Raw genomic sequence first — 16,729 nt, forward strand, 5'->3', positions numbered from 1 at the left:
ATTCAGTTCCGGTTTGGAAATAAAGAAAAATATACAAAATGGAATTCAATTTAGCCACAAGTGCACCTTCCACATTTCCCTTTACTGTATTTTCTTTTATTTATTTTTTTGTTTTTTTGCTTTAGCCCCACGTGTTTGGTTTTGACTTTGAACTTCAAAATCGCAAAAAAGGCTGTGCGACAAACACACAAAGAAAATAAATGAGTTGAGGTTGCTTTGGGCAAACATTGCGTATACGTAATGCGAGTGTTTGTAGGAGAGTCTCTTATTGTTATTTTGTAATTAAGGAAACTATCATTTCGATCCAAGATCAAGAGTTAAATTTTATGTCACTTTATATTCTTTGATCTGAAGTGCTTAAAAAAGCATACATGGATTTGTGATAATATATAATTCGCACTTAAATCAGTGACAATGAGAATTTGTAACTGCTTTAGAATGACATTTCTGGTAATTATGGATTCAAACAAATATTTATTAATCCCTTTGTTATCCGGTGTATATCCCTTAATCTTCAGTTTTTATTCTACAATCTAAAGCATATATCTTTCCCTGTCAAAGTATGCACAGAAATGAATCAGAAGGATTTAATGATCAGCACAAAGAGTGTCTCAATTTGTGTACAAGAAGGTGACAACACAAATTGACAATTTAAATATTTAATGGAACATTTATACACAGCTTTTGTATGATTTTCCATTATCTTCAACGTGTTTGTTGACAAGAGTCTTTCCTTTACGTCAGTGGGGAAATCTTTTCTTTCTTTGATGATGTCTTAAGTTGATATTTGGTTAACAAGTCTTGACTTTCTCACTGTTTTCCAACGACCTTAATCAGCTTTAATCGGGATCAACAAAATTGCGATAAGATTTGAGAATTGAAAAACTATAATTAACAAACTGCTTACTGTTATTTATTCCTGTAGGTTTTTTCTTTCTTTTTAATCAGAATTGAGTTAGTCATCGATGAGTTTAGTGGAAGCTAAAAACATTTATGACACGTGATAGCTTTCATTTCGAAATTTGTTGTAAGGAAAAACCAGGGAATTTTTTTTTTTTCAATGGAAGAGTATGCGATAGAGTTACTAACCAATCTTAGATTAGTTATTATCTACAAAGGGGTGAGATAGCTCTTGGAGTATGTTTTTCCCATGTATTATAATGGGGTGCGATATATTAGTAATAATACTATATGTACTACAAGCATCAAGGATATATCAATCAATATTTAAATAATTATATTTAAATTTATTTTGAACTTAAACTTCACTTAGTAGACTAAGAAGTACGATCACTTTTATCCCAATTTACCTCCTTCACCCTGTGCCTGTTTATTGTGGCATTTTTTTTTTCAAGTGCGTACTGATTGTAGATAGCCATTTGCAGGTGTATATTTACAGTACTCTCTCGTACTATTGACTTTAAATACGTATACGACGCGTGGGCTTGATATTGATTGGTCTCCACAAGGCTTTCACTACAAACACATATATTTGGCGATAAGGAGTCGCGGAATAACCCCTTGGCAGTCTCAAGTGACTTATGATTGACTAGAATCCGACCCTCAATCAACGCTGTCAACTGTATTCGCACTTCCAGTTGTCAAAGCCAAGTGGCAGCAATTTATTATGTCCAACTGTGTTGTTGTCAACTCGAATCGCAAATAGGCGAAATTAAAATCTTATCGCCAAAAACAGCGCACAAGTCTGATCGTAGGAAATAACAAATAACTATAGTAGAGGAAGTCCACAAAGATCCTGGGGCAATATTAGTTTTCTTTTAATCTTTAAATAGATTATGTTTTATGATTATAAATATCTTTATTCCTACTTCGCTGCCAACTCATTTCATTTGGCCAAACATAAAAACAGGTCTGAAAACAGAAAATACAAGAGAAAAAGACAGAATAGCAAACAATTTTGGCCATCACGGTTTGTTGGCTTTATTGGTCAGGGTTTCTTGGTTCCTCAGACACGCGGAAGTTCCACAATATAAATTGTTGGGTCAGGTCAGGCTCCTATATCAAACTTGTCTCAAATAGAGACAAATATGTTTATTAATACATCATTTTTTGTTACAAGAAAACCCCTAGAGATCTTTGAATTAGGAAAACCCCCTCCAAAAATAAGAAGTGTTGCCGCTTCGTAGATCTTGTGACCTGAAACCTTTAAAAACTTTTGTTGATTTTGTTGATTTCCATTGATACCACCTTCTTCCAGACCGATTATGTTTAACCCAAACAAAAATAAATCTATTTAATTAAATTGCAAAAAACACAATGTTGTTGTTGCCTTGCAGCCATATCAACGGTCCGGTGACTAAGCTCAACCTCAACCTCAGCCCTCTACCTACTACCTCTCACCACTCACTCCCAAAAAAAAGGCACCCACTCTTCTTGACCCCATCCCTGTCCAGAAACCAGAGACCAAGGACGTCACACCACGCACAACCAGGACGATATACACCACACACACACGGCGCCAGAACATTCCCCACATTTTCACAACAATGTAAACCAAACGATTCTCCGGATTCAATTTCAATTCTTGTTCCGATTTACATTCTTCATATACATTCCTTGAAAGAAAAGAACCAAGAAAACAAAATACTAAAAGCCAACCAATGCACTTTCCATAATTCTTAACTTATTTAATTATTTAATTTAAAAACAACATAATTGTGTGATATTTATTATTGTGTTTTTTTTTTTGTGTTTAGTCATAGTTTGAAAAGAAGAAAACGAAACTAAAAAAAGCAAAAAACAGGCAAAAACCAAAACAAAAAGTATGCAAAGTCCATAGACAACTATTATTAATATAAAAAAAAAAAACAAAACAAAACCAAAATAGTATACAAATTAGTACACAGTTTATGATTTGTGTTAATTGTGTTTCGAGTTTATTTTTTCATTGTTTTAAATTGTAAAAAATTTCAAGGCTCAGACACAGACACACACCCACTGTTGAGGGCCAGCAAAGGATTAGTTTCAATTAATTTTTAGTCAATGAGTTTTAGTTGCAAAGGCCAGGGCCCCACACACACGAGGCAACACATGCACGCCTATTTTTGGGGCTGCTCTGCACCACCCAAGGACCTAGACGCACGACACGACACGACACGCCCAAACCAATGCTAAAATGTCGCAGCCCAACGAACAGACAAACTTGCCGCACAATCCCAACCAGCCAGCATCCACAGACACACCATCCCCACCCACACCAACACCAACACCAACACCAACACAATCTCCTCCCACTCCAACACCTTCCACAACAACTACAACAACAACCACAACAACAACACCAAATGAGCTGAAACAACGCCTGACGCCATTGAATGTGCGTCGTTTATCGGGCTACGTAAATCCGCAAATGATCAGCGATCATGCTGATGATGATCCCCCGCCCACAACAATTAATATTGGCCTCTTTAACCACAACAACAACAATAATAATAATAACAACAACAACAACAACAACAACAATAATACAAATAATAATAATAACACCGCATCAACAACGCCACCATCTGCATATGCCACACCACCAATATACCAACAACAGTTGTCCACACTGACAGCAACAACACCGCTAGATGTGGCACCGGATGATAAATACAGATTGTTTACCATTTTCAATGGAAACGGTGAGTCCAAGAATTCCCATCAGCGGGTAAAGGATGTTGTTCCTTTTCATACAACGAGCAGCAAACGACAGAACTACCCGTGTAGATAGGGATTATTCCGAGTATTTTATTTGAGGATTTGGTCACATTAAAACACGAACCAAAAACACCATTTACCGCTCTGTGCTCTCTCTCTCTCTCTATCTTTTTATCTTTCTTAATCTTTTGTCTTTAATCTTGATATGCGTATATAAATTATATATATAGATTTGAGAGCTTAGGCTCTTTTTCCCCTTTTTATTTTGTAACTTGCTCGCTTTCTTACCCATAGATACACATTGTTTATAGCAATTCAACGGGGATGGTGCCAGAATTCAAATGAAAAAAAAAAAGAATGAGCAGCAATCAGAGAAGATACTCTCGTGTACATAGGTCTTTTTCGGTGACTTTTATACAGTTTTGGTCACACTGAAACACATTTAAGTGAGATGTTGATCCATTTCGTTTGCTCTCTATGTCCTTCCTTTTATTCTCTCTCTCTTTCTGAGTATCTTGATTTATTTTTTTTAACTTTATTTAATTTCGTACCCATCCATATATGCATATTCGTTATATACCTTTTTATATTACATTAATCCCATGCTATATTCACCCTGGCTTGTATTTGTCTGAACGATTTGCGACTTAAACGTATAAAAAATCGTAGTTAATTATTATCTTGCATGCTCCTTTAACTAACCAAGTCTCGGTTTAAGGCTTCTGCTTCTCTTTATAATTAATAATTAATAATTGGAGTGCTCTTCTAAGGGGAAGAGCACTGTTATAAGCATATTTTTAACTTTTTAAATTAAACAAAAACTACCTATTTATAAAAACCCTTTGAAAACAAAGAACAAACTAAAAAGGTTAAATAAATACATCGACTTAATCCGAATCTAGATTCTCTACAGATTATATTATTTAAAAAAATAATTTACAAAAATTACAAGTCATTTTCAAAAACCTTATAAACCGCTGAAAGAGTAACCAAATGTTCTTATTCTCACAACCTTTATTTATTTCTTAATTGTTATTTTTGCAATGTTTAATTGTTGCTGTCGATGTCTCGACGTTTGGCGAATTTGTTTATGGACGAACGATTCGTGGTTTATTAACTTGGTCGACACAGAAACCGAAAAGGCAAACAAAATATACGAGAATTCTATTGAAACGAGTTTTTGTTCGTTTTTTGTTTTAACCCGAAGACGACTTTGCCTGGAGACTGTAAAAAATTAACAAAAAACACTACGTAAAAACAGTGCGAATTGAAATAAATGAAATACAACAAAATTAAAGACATATATACACGTTTTTATGCATATGTATGTATGGTTAATTTATAGTGATGTTGATTAATGGCTCTGCTAATTGCATAATGCTGCTAAATTTAGATGCATGCCACACACACAAGCACACACTCCAGCACTTGGAGACTATTTAGTATGTAAGAGAGAGAGATCCGAGCACCTAATCCAATCTGGAGGATCCCCCCACGACTCTTAATCTTGTGCCCGATCCCCAAAAAATACCAAACTAACCCGCATCTTGCAACCCCTTTTCTCGTTTCGTTTCTTCCAATTTGTACCCACAAATCCCATCGCAAAATCCCAGATCCCGACAATGAGAAATTGTCGGGCCTACCACATTCGACAACTGGTTCACTAAGCTCAATCATCACGACGTCCATAGCATCCTCCGAACCGGATCCTGGAGCGGCGAGTGGCGGCGGCGGCAGTGGAGGAGGCGGAGGCGGTGGAGGAGGTCCTGGCACCGGATCGGGTGCCCTTGTGGCAGCAGATGCCTCCAGTATCGCCGGTATCAATGGCAGTTCCGAGGAGAAGCTGGCCCTCAATAGGCCAGGAATCAAGCAGGAAAAGTGGACAACGATACTGCTGCAGGTTTCCATACCATTCTTCCTGGCCGGCATTGGAACAATCGGAGCTGGCATTGTGCTCGGACGCGTTGAGGTGAGTTTTCAAGTTGAACAATAACATATTTATACAATTTAATAATAATAACAAAGGTAAAAATATATAATACTGGGAAGACCCTTAAGGAATCCCAATAAATAACAATCTCTTACTAACAATCTCTAATAATAACATTTTTAAACTATTTAATAAGAAAAGTATAAAGACAAATAATACTGAGAAGACCCTTAAGGAAACCCCAATAAATAACAATTTCTTAAGTTTTATAATCACATTTTTAACTTATTTAACAAGAATAGTATAAAGAAAAATAATACTGAGAAGATTCTTAAGGAACCCCTAATAAATAACAATCTCTTAAGTTTAACAATTACATTTTTATACAATTTAATAACAAAGGTAAAAAGATATAATACTTAGAAGAACCTTAGGGAATCCCTATAAATAACAATCTCTTAAGTTTTATAATAACATTTTTAACTTATTTAACAAGAATAGTATAAAGAAAAATAATACTGAGAAGAACCTTAAGGAACCCCCAATAAATAACAATCTCTTAATCTCTAATAATAACATTTTTAAACTATTTTATAAGAAAAGTATAAGGACCTTTAGGAACCTCTAAGAATGAAAATCTTCATCAAGACAGAAACAATGTACATTCTAATATTTAAAGTATGGTTTAGTCTCGATTTATGTTAATTAAATCAGTTGAGTTGACAACTAGGATTGTAGATCTTAAAAGAAAATAATTCTGTAATCAATTAGGTAATTTTAAATGATGAATTTTACTCTCCACCAATTGGGGTTATTTTATAAAGTGATTTGTAAAGTTTTCCCTGTGCTGTAATTTTCCTCGCTCATCTGCATACTTTGTAAGGTGTCTTTGCAATGAGCTTAACAAATAACGAAACAACAAATTCAGCGTAAATTGCATCAAATTAAGTTGTTAAGTTTTATAATTGCAAGTGCCCTTAGTGTGGGATTGTCTATTTAAAAAGATTGGCACCAAGTCAAAGGCAAATCATTAAAATCACAGTAAATGTTTTGTAATTAATCTTAGCTTTTATGGGAAATTTTACAATCCATAAATGTAATAAAGAAGTTAAAGTAATCTTAACCTTAATTAGCTAAGTAAGAGTGCTTAAATTTTTGTTTCTTCTTAAGCAGACTCTTATGGTACAAACCAAAAGGTGTTTATTGTCAATTTTCTTATATTTTGTAAATATTATTATTTATATTTTGTTATTTAAAATGAAAGATTTAAGAGCAGATCATAGAAAACTCAATTCAGAATTGCCCAAGTAACTTATTTACTAAACTTTACAACAAGTTTATCTAGTGTTTAACTTTTCCGCTCAGAAAGCTATAAAAGAATATGAAATATATAGTATTATTACTGAATACTTTTGCACTAAGCTTGCCAGCCAATGAACTGATAATTAAGATATATTCTACAGGTAATTTTCGGAACTATGATATATGTACATAATTGCAGAACATATGCTTATATGTCTTATCAGATTGTTATCAATGATTGCTGAATATATTAGCAGATGTTTTGCATTGATTAATAGCTCTCTATTACCACGTTTAGTTTAATAAATTAGTGCAATTAAGCAGATAACGAATCTTTACAATCCAACGATTATGCTTATAAATATTCTAGTGCGAACCCAAAATGATTTATTCAGAAATGATTATTTATTTCTAATACGATAAGAGTCAGAGGCATTTCGCCTTTCTATAATCGGTTCGATTGAGATTCCAGCAAATATTCGAATCGTGTGAATAAAACATTAGGTGGACTCGAAGAGCACTCAAACATTCACTTAAAGTCAGACGGAGCCAGAGACTTGGCTATTTTTAAACTTTTACACTTCTACCCCTTCACTGTGGGTTTACTCGGTGAATTGGCACAATTCCTTTCAGAATGTTATTTATGGCCGTGAAGTGATAATGCCAGATAGTAAATGTCTAATTTTCCCGCTAATTGATGGTAAAAGTTCTGGGCCAAACTGGAGATGAAGCCAGTTAAAGGCGGCCAGTGACCGCAGTTAACCGATATTATTTTGGCAATCTTTAAACCAACTCAGCTGTGGGTGTGGTTGTTTTTAAGGAAATCTCAATAAAAGGCAATTGCACTTGATGAATTTAAGGCATTTCAAAGGTTGTAAATATTCGGTTTGTTGTACTCCAAAATTAATCAAGTAAAGAATTAACAAAGCCTCAAAAAAAATGAGAAACCCGAAGCTAACTGGAGGGTTTAAGATGTTTTTATTGATCATCTCAGACATTGATTAAGATCAATGTTTTTATCAGCACTTATTATATTATTAGTATGATCCTTTTTCATTAAAAGCCAAATATTAATATTTCTTATATCCTTTTTTCTTTTAGAAATGGTATGTCTTTAAGAATGTCAGCGAATTGTTTATCCTGGTGCCGGCACTTTTGGGACTGAAGGGTAACCTGGACATGTGCCTGGCTTCCCGGCTTTCCACGCAAGTGAATTTGGGCAACATGACCAGTAGACAGGGCGTAGTCCGGATGATTGTGGGCAACATAGCACTGGTCCAGGTCCAGGCGACGGTGGCCTCCTTCCTGGTGGCCATGTTCGCGGTGAGCGTGGGTGCGGCCATGACTGGAGAGTTCTACTTTGAGAACATGATGCTCCTGACAGCCTCGGCCATGTTCACGGCGACATCGTCATGCTTTGTTCTGGGTAAGATTCCATTACATTCCTTTCCCATCTCCATTGATTACTTAATATAATATGTGTTCATTTGCAGACTTTGTTTTGGTGGCCGTGATCCTGTTCTCGCAAAAGTATCGCCTTAATCCCGATAACCTGGCCACACCGCTGGCCGCCTCCATTGGCGATGTGGTGTCCATCAGTCTGCTCTCCTTCATCGCTTCGTTGCTGTATGAGCATATCAGTAAGTTGTATGAAAGAAACTCCTAAAAATTATCTTACTTATGAATGTTTTTCTCATAGAAACGCACCTGTGGATCACCTTCATTGTGGTGTGCTGCTACCTGGTCCTCCTGCCCATGTGGGTAATGATTGTGCTAAGGAACGAGTACACACGTCCGGTGCTAAAGAGTGGATGGGTGCCAGTGCTCTCGGCCCTCTGCATAAGTGGGTAAGTACTGCGCACTACGCATTCCCAATCCCAATCCCAATACCAATCCATGCGATCAGGTCGGATGATGGAGTCTCGAGAATCGGGGCAATGATGAGGCAGAAATCAATCAGTCAATTGATTGCTATATTTAGATATCTGACCATTTTTATTAGTGCCAAATCATGTCCAACTGCTATTTATACAAAATGAACATGTGTATCTGGTGGTATAAGTAGCCTGGGAAAAAATTCGCACAAATTGTCCCTGACTCGTGTCGGTCAAGAGTGTTGTATAATTAGAATTTTAAGTAGGACTAGAACTCTGTAGCGCAATTATTTGCCATGACTTGGGGATTTGCTCTCAAAAAAGACAAAAGATAAGAGCTCACTTCAATCAAATCAAAAGGTTTAAATCTGTTTAAGAAGTTTGGAAACTGGCAATAAATATTATTATTATTTGAGTAAGCAATCTCAAAACATGATTAAATCTGTGGAAGTGCATATGGTTTCTTTTTAAGAGTCTAGTGTTTAGATAATCTAACTTAATTAAGTCCTTGAAAATCTAAAACAATGATAGTTTCTTTGGATCTAATCTTTCTTAAAACATGATTAACAAAATGTTGTTAATATGATAATCTTTAATAAATGTTTTATGTCCTATTTCCTTGCAGGCTGGGTGGTCTGGTTCTGGACGCCGCCGTTGAGGTATTTAAGGGCTTTGTGGTATTCCAACCCATCATCAATGGAATTGGCGGAAATCTGGTGTCGGTGCAGGCCAGCAAGATATCGACGATGCTGCACCAGAGCTCAATTATTGGCATTATACCACCGCACACAAAGATTTGGGAGTGGCCCTGGAGGGCGCTCTTCAAAGGCGGTAAGGCACACCTTAAATCAATCGATCTGGAAACCAGACTAATAAGTTGTTTATCTTATATTCCATAGTTCCCTATGCAAAGACGGCGAGAATACTTATCGCCATGTCAATTCCGGGCAATATATTGTTCATCTTTGCCGCTGATTATATCAACATGAGCACCTCGACGGTCAGCTGGGTCTTTGTGTTGTCCTATCTGACCGCCAGCTTGGTCCAGGTGAGTCTTCTAGAATATTATAGCGCGTCATTAAGTTGTAGCTTTATTAATCATCATTAAGATAAAGCTTTGTTATTTGCTAATTCCGCTGTAGGTTCTCAGGTCTTAATGACACTTGTCTCCCATTGAGCGCTGCTCATGCTTGTGATATAACTTCTCAAAACTCTCGCATTTAATTAAGGATAATTAGGAGAATTGAAGTGCATAAGCATCTTCTAATGGTTCACACATCATTTCAGGTAATGCTGCTGCTGTACATTGCCCACATTATTGTACACGCGATGTGGAAGTGGAAGATCGATCCGGATAACTCGGCCATTCCCTATCTGACGGCCTTGGGTGACCTGCTGGGCAGCAGTTTATTGGCGGTGGCGTGGCTCTTTACCATGTCCGTGGGCATGGAGTACGGCGCCGGTATGGAGACCCTCAATGCACCCAACTAAAAGTCCTGGCTAGCGAAAAACACTCAGAAATAGTTGATGGGGCATACGTAACACCCGTAAAACGATAAACTAATAAGGCAGCCACAAACCACAAACACAATATAAAGAACTGTTATGTACCTTAAAGAAATATATAGAAACATAGAAACAGAACGTATATAGTCTCCTAGGTTCCCAGTTTCCTGTCCCACACACACAAACGAACCGGAACCGGAAACCAACTAATTTCTAATGAAGCATGTTCTAAAGGCAAACGATATTGATTGAGAGATGGAGATCCTTTTACATTGTGTCCTTCTTCACATGGCTTTTGCTTGTGTTCCTTTTGCTCTACCGATAACGTATGTATGATATATATAATATATATAAATATATATGTATATCATACAAATGTCGATTTGCAGGCTTGCTGCGTCATATTTTTTAAGGCTTTTAGGACAATATTATACACATTTGAAACAAATATATATATATATGTATACAATATATATGTACTTGTATAGGGAGAAGTGAAGACGAAGAAAACCTATTATAAAATGTAGGCGCCCCCTCTCGGTTCTTGCTTGATATTCTTTCGCTTTATTTAATCCATAAGCAGCCAAAAATACTAATTAACATAAATAGAACCTACTTAATTCCTTAATTTACACTTTACACAAACCAATTATGTAGTATTAGCGAAGATTTGATTTTTGCAAGTCTCGCTTCCATTTCGTGAATGTATTTTTATAAATATTATTATTTGTTTGGTGTCTCGTTGTCCTTTTCCATTACCATTTCCATTTCCCCGAATCCCACTTGGCCTCCTCGCGAATGTAAAGAGAAGCAATAATTACATGCAAATAAAAAATAAAAAGGAACTCTATTTATTATTGCAATCACTTGATGATAATTATGGGAAATGATGATTAAATGTGTATTCCTCTTTTATTTGTATGTTGTATAGATATTTTTTAAGTTCAACACCGTGTTTAGTTTTCCTTAAAGCGAGGAATATTGTAGGGCCCGCAGGACAAAAGGAGTTTGTACGTTCTGTAACAAAAGTGAACAGGGAATAAAAACGATGAGAATGAGAGACGTTCTGAAAGGAAATGTGATCGATATTTAGACATAATAATAAAATTATTAATATTAATTATAAATTAAAGAACAGAAAACGAGTAAACAATATAGAATTAATATTGTGTAATACTTGAAACAATAATACCAATTAAATAAATATGTTGGAATAAACAAAAGAAAAACGAATCAGTTCATAAGCCAAAAGCATTTTCTATTTGTGTCACGTCAAGGAAAAAGGTGCGTATGAATCTATTTAAAATTTATATTTATTCATATTTCTTAAAAATTTTATTTATTTAATTTAAAAACGGGAACGGAAAGCTATTCCCTTGCAGATTGCAATTCAGTCATTATTAATTAATACAATATATAAATTAATATTTAAAACAAGAGAGGAAGCTAACTTCGGGACGCCGAAGTTTATATACCCTTGCAGATAGAACTTCTATGAATAGGAATCCATACAATATAAATTATATATATTTGTGTTAAAAAACAATGAAGTAATACCTGCTTTCATTTCATTCACCATATATATATATATATATATATATATATATATATTATTTGCAGTTTTACATTCACTGATTTGAATTTTTCCTCCACATCAAACGATCGTTTGTATGGCACCTATATGATATAGTCGTCCGATTTTCATGAAATTTGCCACAAAATTTAAGATTTATATAAAATGGCTATACCTCAAATTTGAATACCTCAAATGAAAATCAGCTGAAAACTAAAAAAGTTATAAATTTAATTGTATTAATTTCTCGGTCGTTCCTATGGGAGCTATATGATATAGTAATCCGATTTTCATAAAATGTTACACAAAATTTTAGAATAATATGAAACGGCTATATTTCAAATTTGATTAAATTCTGTTAAAAACTAAAAATGTTACCGCCACCGCGATTGTCAGTCTTCCGACAACAGCCACCGCCATTCTCATTCCTCGCAAATTTCTCGATCGTTCCTATGGGAGCTATATGATATAGTAGTCCGATTTTCATAAAATTTTGTACAAAATTGAAGAGTATAGTAAAATGGCTATATCTCAAATTTGATCCAATTCTATTGAAAACTGAAAAAGTTAAAATTTTTTTGTAAACATTTTCCGATCATTCCTATGGCAGCTATATGATCCGATCCGGCCCGTTCCGACATATATACGAGTGAGAGTATATAGAAGGCTAACTACAAAGTTTTATTCAGATAGCTTCAAAACTGAGAGACTAGTTTGCGTAGAAACGGACAGACGGACATGGCTAGATCGACTCGGTCGTTGATGCTGATCAAGAATATATATACTTTATATGGTCGGAGGTGACTCCTTCACTGCGTTGCAAACTTTTGAAAAACCACCCCATTCATAGTATTATCTACTATACTATGAGTGTGTAAATATATTTACTAATAAAACGAATTATCTGTTTTTTTCATTTGCAATTTAAAATGTATTTAGTTTGGATTATACATTTGGATAAGGTAAACAGAGCGGGTGACCAAGGGACTCTGCCAGGAGCAGTATTTAATATCTTTCAAGGAGTTTGTTGGCGACAAGCTGGGCAATGACAACTCCCAAAATATCAAATTTTGTAGGTTTGCTTATTGCCACTCGAATGACGCCTCATCTTTGCTATAATTTTTGGATTACAAATTGCACTTGGAACGGTTTAGTTTCACATGGATATGGGTATACATATACACTGAGTGGTGGTGGGGGCAAGGAGGCATTCACATACATAAATAGATACATATATTAATTGTAAATAATATTAACTTTTGGCCGATTGTTTTTGGGTAAGGAGAGAGAAATAGAGAAAGAGAGGTGTAGTGGTAGATATAAATTCAACATTGCCACTGAGACCGATACAATTTGATGCGTAATAAATAATTATGAAATAGCTTATAGATCGATTTTATACAATGCTGTTGCCTTCGCTTTCGCTATCGTCGCGTTCTCAGACAATGAAGACATCGCCACTGTTGTGCTCCACAGCGGAGGTGGCCATATCGCCGCTACAGCCGGGGCGACCGGCTGCTGGCTGCTGCGATGGGACCGAGATCTTGGATTCCACCTGAGGTTTGTTCTTGTCCAACTGCTCCGCCTCGTGCCCGATCTCAACGATGCCCTGCGGCTGCTGCCTCCAGGCGAGATGACGAGATTCATGCGATTCAGGAGCATCATCCTGACCCGACAGGTGTATGCTGACCCCGGCCACGTCCAAGTCCTCGCCATCCTTGTGATTCTGGAATGTCACTGAGATTTCATGGGCTGCCGCTGCTCCCTCATTGGCATCGCCACCAGCACCTCCCTCTGGATCATTAAAATTGTTTGCTGTGGGTGTGGTGGCATTAGCATTCGCCGGCTGCGTCGTTATCGACGACCACCAGCTGGAAATGGCACCCTTGGCCTGCGAGATGGCACCACCGACCGCCCGACTTGTGTTGTTTACCGCCTGGTTTATCTTTCGGCCGCTCTCGCTGTTCTGCATGGTTCTATGGAAAACGTGGCACACAGATTGAGTTTGGTTCTTAATAATTTTTACGCTGACGGCTACTCACTGTGCTAGTTTTAGTTTCATATCCGCGACCGACAAAGTTCCGGCAAAGGGATGACCTGCGGGCAGAGCGTCGAAGAAGTCCGGGTCGGGCCGCACATCATACCACTCCTGGAAGCATTGGGTTCGCTTGAAGGCGCCCATGAAATGGCAGTTAAAGTGATCGTTGTCTTTTGGTGTAACATCTACAAAGGAATATATATCATTTTCAGTTAGTTTGCTTGGAAAGATCGTAAAAGAATACAGTTCAATCGATAAAGGAACAGATAGATAGCTTACCCGGCGCCACTGCAGTTCGTAGCAGGGCGAGAATGTATCCTTGGAACTGCTCCCGTATCCAGTACTCGCTGCCCTCCGCATCCTCCTTGGGAGCTTGCACGTGCTTCATTATGTAGTCCATGTAGCGCAGATCCTCGGTACTTAGCACCAATTGACGTCGAAGCTCTGGGTCGTGGGCATCCAGATTGGCCGCCTCAATGTCTACCAGGACGTCAGCCAGCTGACGCTTTTGCTGGAAGAGGACGTTGGAGGTTCCGATGATATAGGATAGCACCATTGGATCGCTCAACAAGTCCATGTACGGCAGCGACAGATACGGCAAGCAGAGATTGCCGCTGGCAAAGATGCTGACCGGGGCGCGGTACTCATCCGGGTTGACCGAGCACAAGGCGGCGAGGTTAGCTGCATGGAAATACATTGTTTACAAGCTTTTATACTTAAAAAAATGTATACTTAAAGTAATGCTACGCTTATTTTTATTTTACTGAAAACAAAAAATAATATAATATGGGGTTTCCCAAAGAAAACCCGTCCAAAAGACGGAGTTCTGGGATAATTCGCAACTAATATGGCGCAATATCTTGACAGATATTAAACCTTGTTCAATTCTTGGTTACTCACACGCCAGAGTGTCCACGCTTGCCTCTCGTGTCAGCGATATGCTCCGCTCGTTGGATGAGCCTGTAAAGTTAGACGAGTCCTGCGACTGTGAGTTGGGCGTGGAATGCGGCGAAGTGTCATCGCCGCTGCCCTGCTCCTCGCCCACAGAGGCGGCGGATGAGACGAGGGCAAGCTCGTCCGCTTCACCCTCAGCGGCTGTCGCGCTGTCCGGCGTTAATTTCTGCTCCTCCAGTGTGGCAGGGGGTACGCCTGCCGACGACGTTGCGATGACGGTGCCCAGTTCAGCCTCCGCCTGAGCTTCCCGCTGCAGTGAGTCTGTGAAGTCTGGCATCGGCGACAGGGGGCGGGAGGTGCGCACGCAGGCCACCTCCTGAAAGCCCTTCTCAAGCAGGCGCGGCACCAGCGAGGCCATGCCCAGGATAAGCACGCACATGCCGCGCACTGGCGAACCGAAGCACACCACACGTCGTTGCAGCAGGAGGAGTTTAAACAGCATTAGGGTCTTATGGCGCCAGTGGAGCACTATCTCGCGCAGCGACAGGCCGACATGGAAATGGCGTAGCGGACGACGCGACTCGTCGTCCAGCAAGCAGGCGTTCAGCTGCTGGTAGGCCTTCACCAGCAAATCCGTGCCCGAGAAGTCGCCCTGATCGAAGAAGGCGTCGGCGATCAGCGACAGCTTCACCTCTATGTAGCCATAGATGGGCAGGCGGGCCAATATGCAGACGGACTTCTGCACCGTGCTTCGTGTGACGTCGGCTGTGCGGATCTTGAGCCGCTCCACGGGTATCTGGCGGTAGCAGGACACACCGTAAATGCTTTCAGCAGGCTCGAATAGGCTGGGCAGATTGAAGAAGACCGTGTCCTCGGCAAAGTTGTGCGAACCGTCGGGCAGAGCCAGCGTGGGAAGGTACTTCCAGCCGGAGGGACACTCGTGGCGGCCCGTAGAGCCGGAAATTAGAGGCGGATGCGAAAACTCCACCTGGCAACCCAGCTTGTGGTGGAAGCCCACCACCAGGATGTGCAGGATGGGCGGCTTGTTTTCCGGCTCGCTGGCACGCTCCATCCTGGCTCCTAAGTCCTCCTCCACTGTCGTTGACGCAACGCAATTGTTATTGTTTATACCCCTCCCTTTGTCACACTTTTTTCCGCAAATTCTCCCCTGACTCCTCCGCCTGCCTGCGTCAGCGTTGGTTCTCGTACTCTTGCACCGGCGGCAGCAGCACTCAATTCGGTCGGTTGTTTCTACTCGTAGTTTTCGTTAAATTGTTTGCAGAAATATTTAATCTACCGAAACTACAAATAAATCCAATTGGTTTTGCGAACTAGAATTGGAATTTATCGTATTTGTAATGGTAAATGGACTATCGATAAGCATAGCCGTGCACTCGATAGTTGGCTTATTCGATTGCTTGACTCGCGCTTCAAAGTCTATCGATAGGCTCGATTCGATTTAAAAAAGGAGACGATGACACTTTTGCTTATGATAAAATTAAATTTGTATAACGGTTTAGCAGAACCGTTAAAATGCTTTCCTGATCCCAACAGCTTTTGGCCAGCGGTTTTTACGAAAATAACATTTTCATCTGTTTGAGATCTTGGGATCCACTGTAACCATGATTAGTATTTTAAAACAAAATGTAAATTAGGTGCTATATTTTTCGAAACTTTTGGTTTATGAAATATAAAATAGTTTTTACTGTTTAAAAATCTTTGTATGTTGTTTTAATTGCTTATTTTAATACAACAAAGTGACAAAAATGGCTTATTTGCCATTAAGGACGTATACAAATTTGTCATTAGTTTTAATTATGGCAATCTGAACCATTTTTTTTACTACATTTAAAAATTACGTACGTAAACCATATAATAAATTTAAATTCATTAAAAATTTTATAGCTCACATTTTAATTTTACAATATTTTTGCAAAATTCAAGGTCGGCTT

The 16,729-nt window shown here is 38.3% G+C and overlaps 2 protein-coding genes across 13 annotated transcripts in view; one reads left to right on the forward strand and one right to left on the reverse strand.

Moving 5' to 3' along the window:
• LOC110191984 (solute carrier family 41 member 2) overlaps positions 1 to 11,516 on the forward strand; it is a 36,280-nt gene extending 24,764 nt beyond the window's left edge. For 5 of the 12 annotated variants that reach the window (XM_086836690.1, XM_086836693.1, XM_086836692.1 and 2 more), the window contains 8 exons: positions 2,298 to 3,644; positions 5,274 to 5,629; positions 7,994 to 8,318; positions 8,386 to 8,532; positions 8,592 to 8,739; positions 9,392 to 9,597; positions 9,666 to 9,814; positions 10,054 to 11,516. In XM_086836690.1, coding sequence (XP_086692816.1) covers positions 3,137 to 3,644; positions 5,274 to 5,629; positions 7,994 to 8,318; positions 8,386 to 8,532; positions 8,592 to 8,739; positions 9,392 to 9,597; positions 9,666 to 9,814; positions 10,054 to 10,257 — 2,043 coding nt within the window. In that variant the 5' untranslated portion in view covers positions 2,298 to 3,136 and the 3' untranslated portion in view covers positions 10,258 to 11,516. The remainder of the gene's footprint in view (positions 1 to 2,297; positions 3,645 to 5,273; positions 5,630 to 7,993; positions 8,319 to 8,385; positions 8,533 to 8,591; positions 8,740 to 9,391; positions 9,598 to 9,665; positions 9,815 to 10,053) is intronic. The other 7 variants (XM_020963014.2, XM_086836698.1, XM_020963015.2 and 4 more) reach the window with 3 other exon arrangements.
• Positions 11,517 to 13,115: 1,599 nt separating this feature from the next.
• LOC110175915 (late secretory pathway protein AVL9 homolog) lies at positions 13,116 to 16,185 on the reverse strand. Its single transcript, XM_020942091.2, has 4 exons — positions 14,784 to 16,185; positions 14,163 to 14,564; positions 13,888 to 14,068; positions 13,116 to 13,821 (listed from the first exon to the last, which is right to left on the reverse strand). Exons 1-4 carry the CDS (start codon positions 15,847 to 15,849, stop codon positions 13,284 to 13,286), a joined length of 2,187 nt encoding a protein of 728 aa, XP_020797750.2. The 5' UTR covers positions 15,850 to 16,185; the 3' UTR covers positions 13,116 to 13,283.
• Positions 16,186 to 16,729: the final 544 nt, after the last annotated feature.

This window comes from Drosophila serrata, unplaced genomic scaffold, assembly GCF_035046125.1.
Source record: "Drosophila serrata isolate PLE 108 unplaced genomic scaffold, ASM3504612v1 contig_293, whole genome shotgun sequence".
Lineage (NCBI taxonomy): Eukaryota > Metazoa > Arthropoda > Insecta > Diptera > Drosophilidae > Drosophila > Drosophila serrata.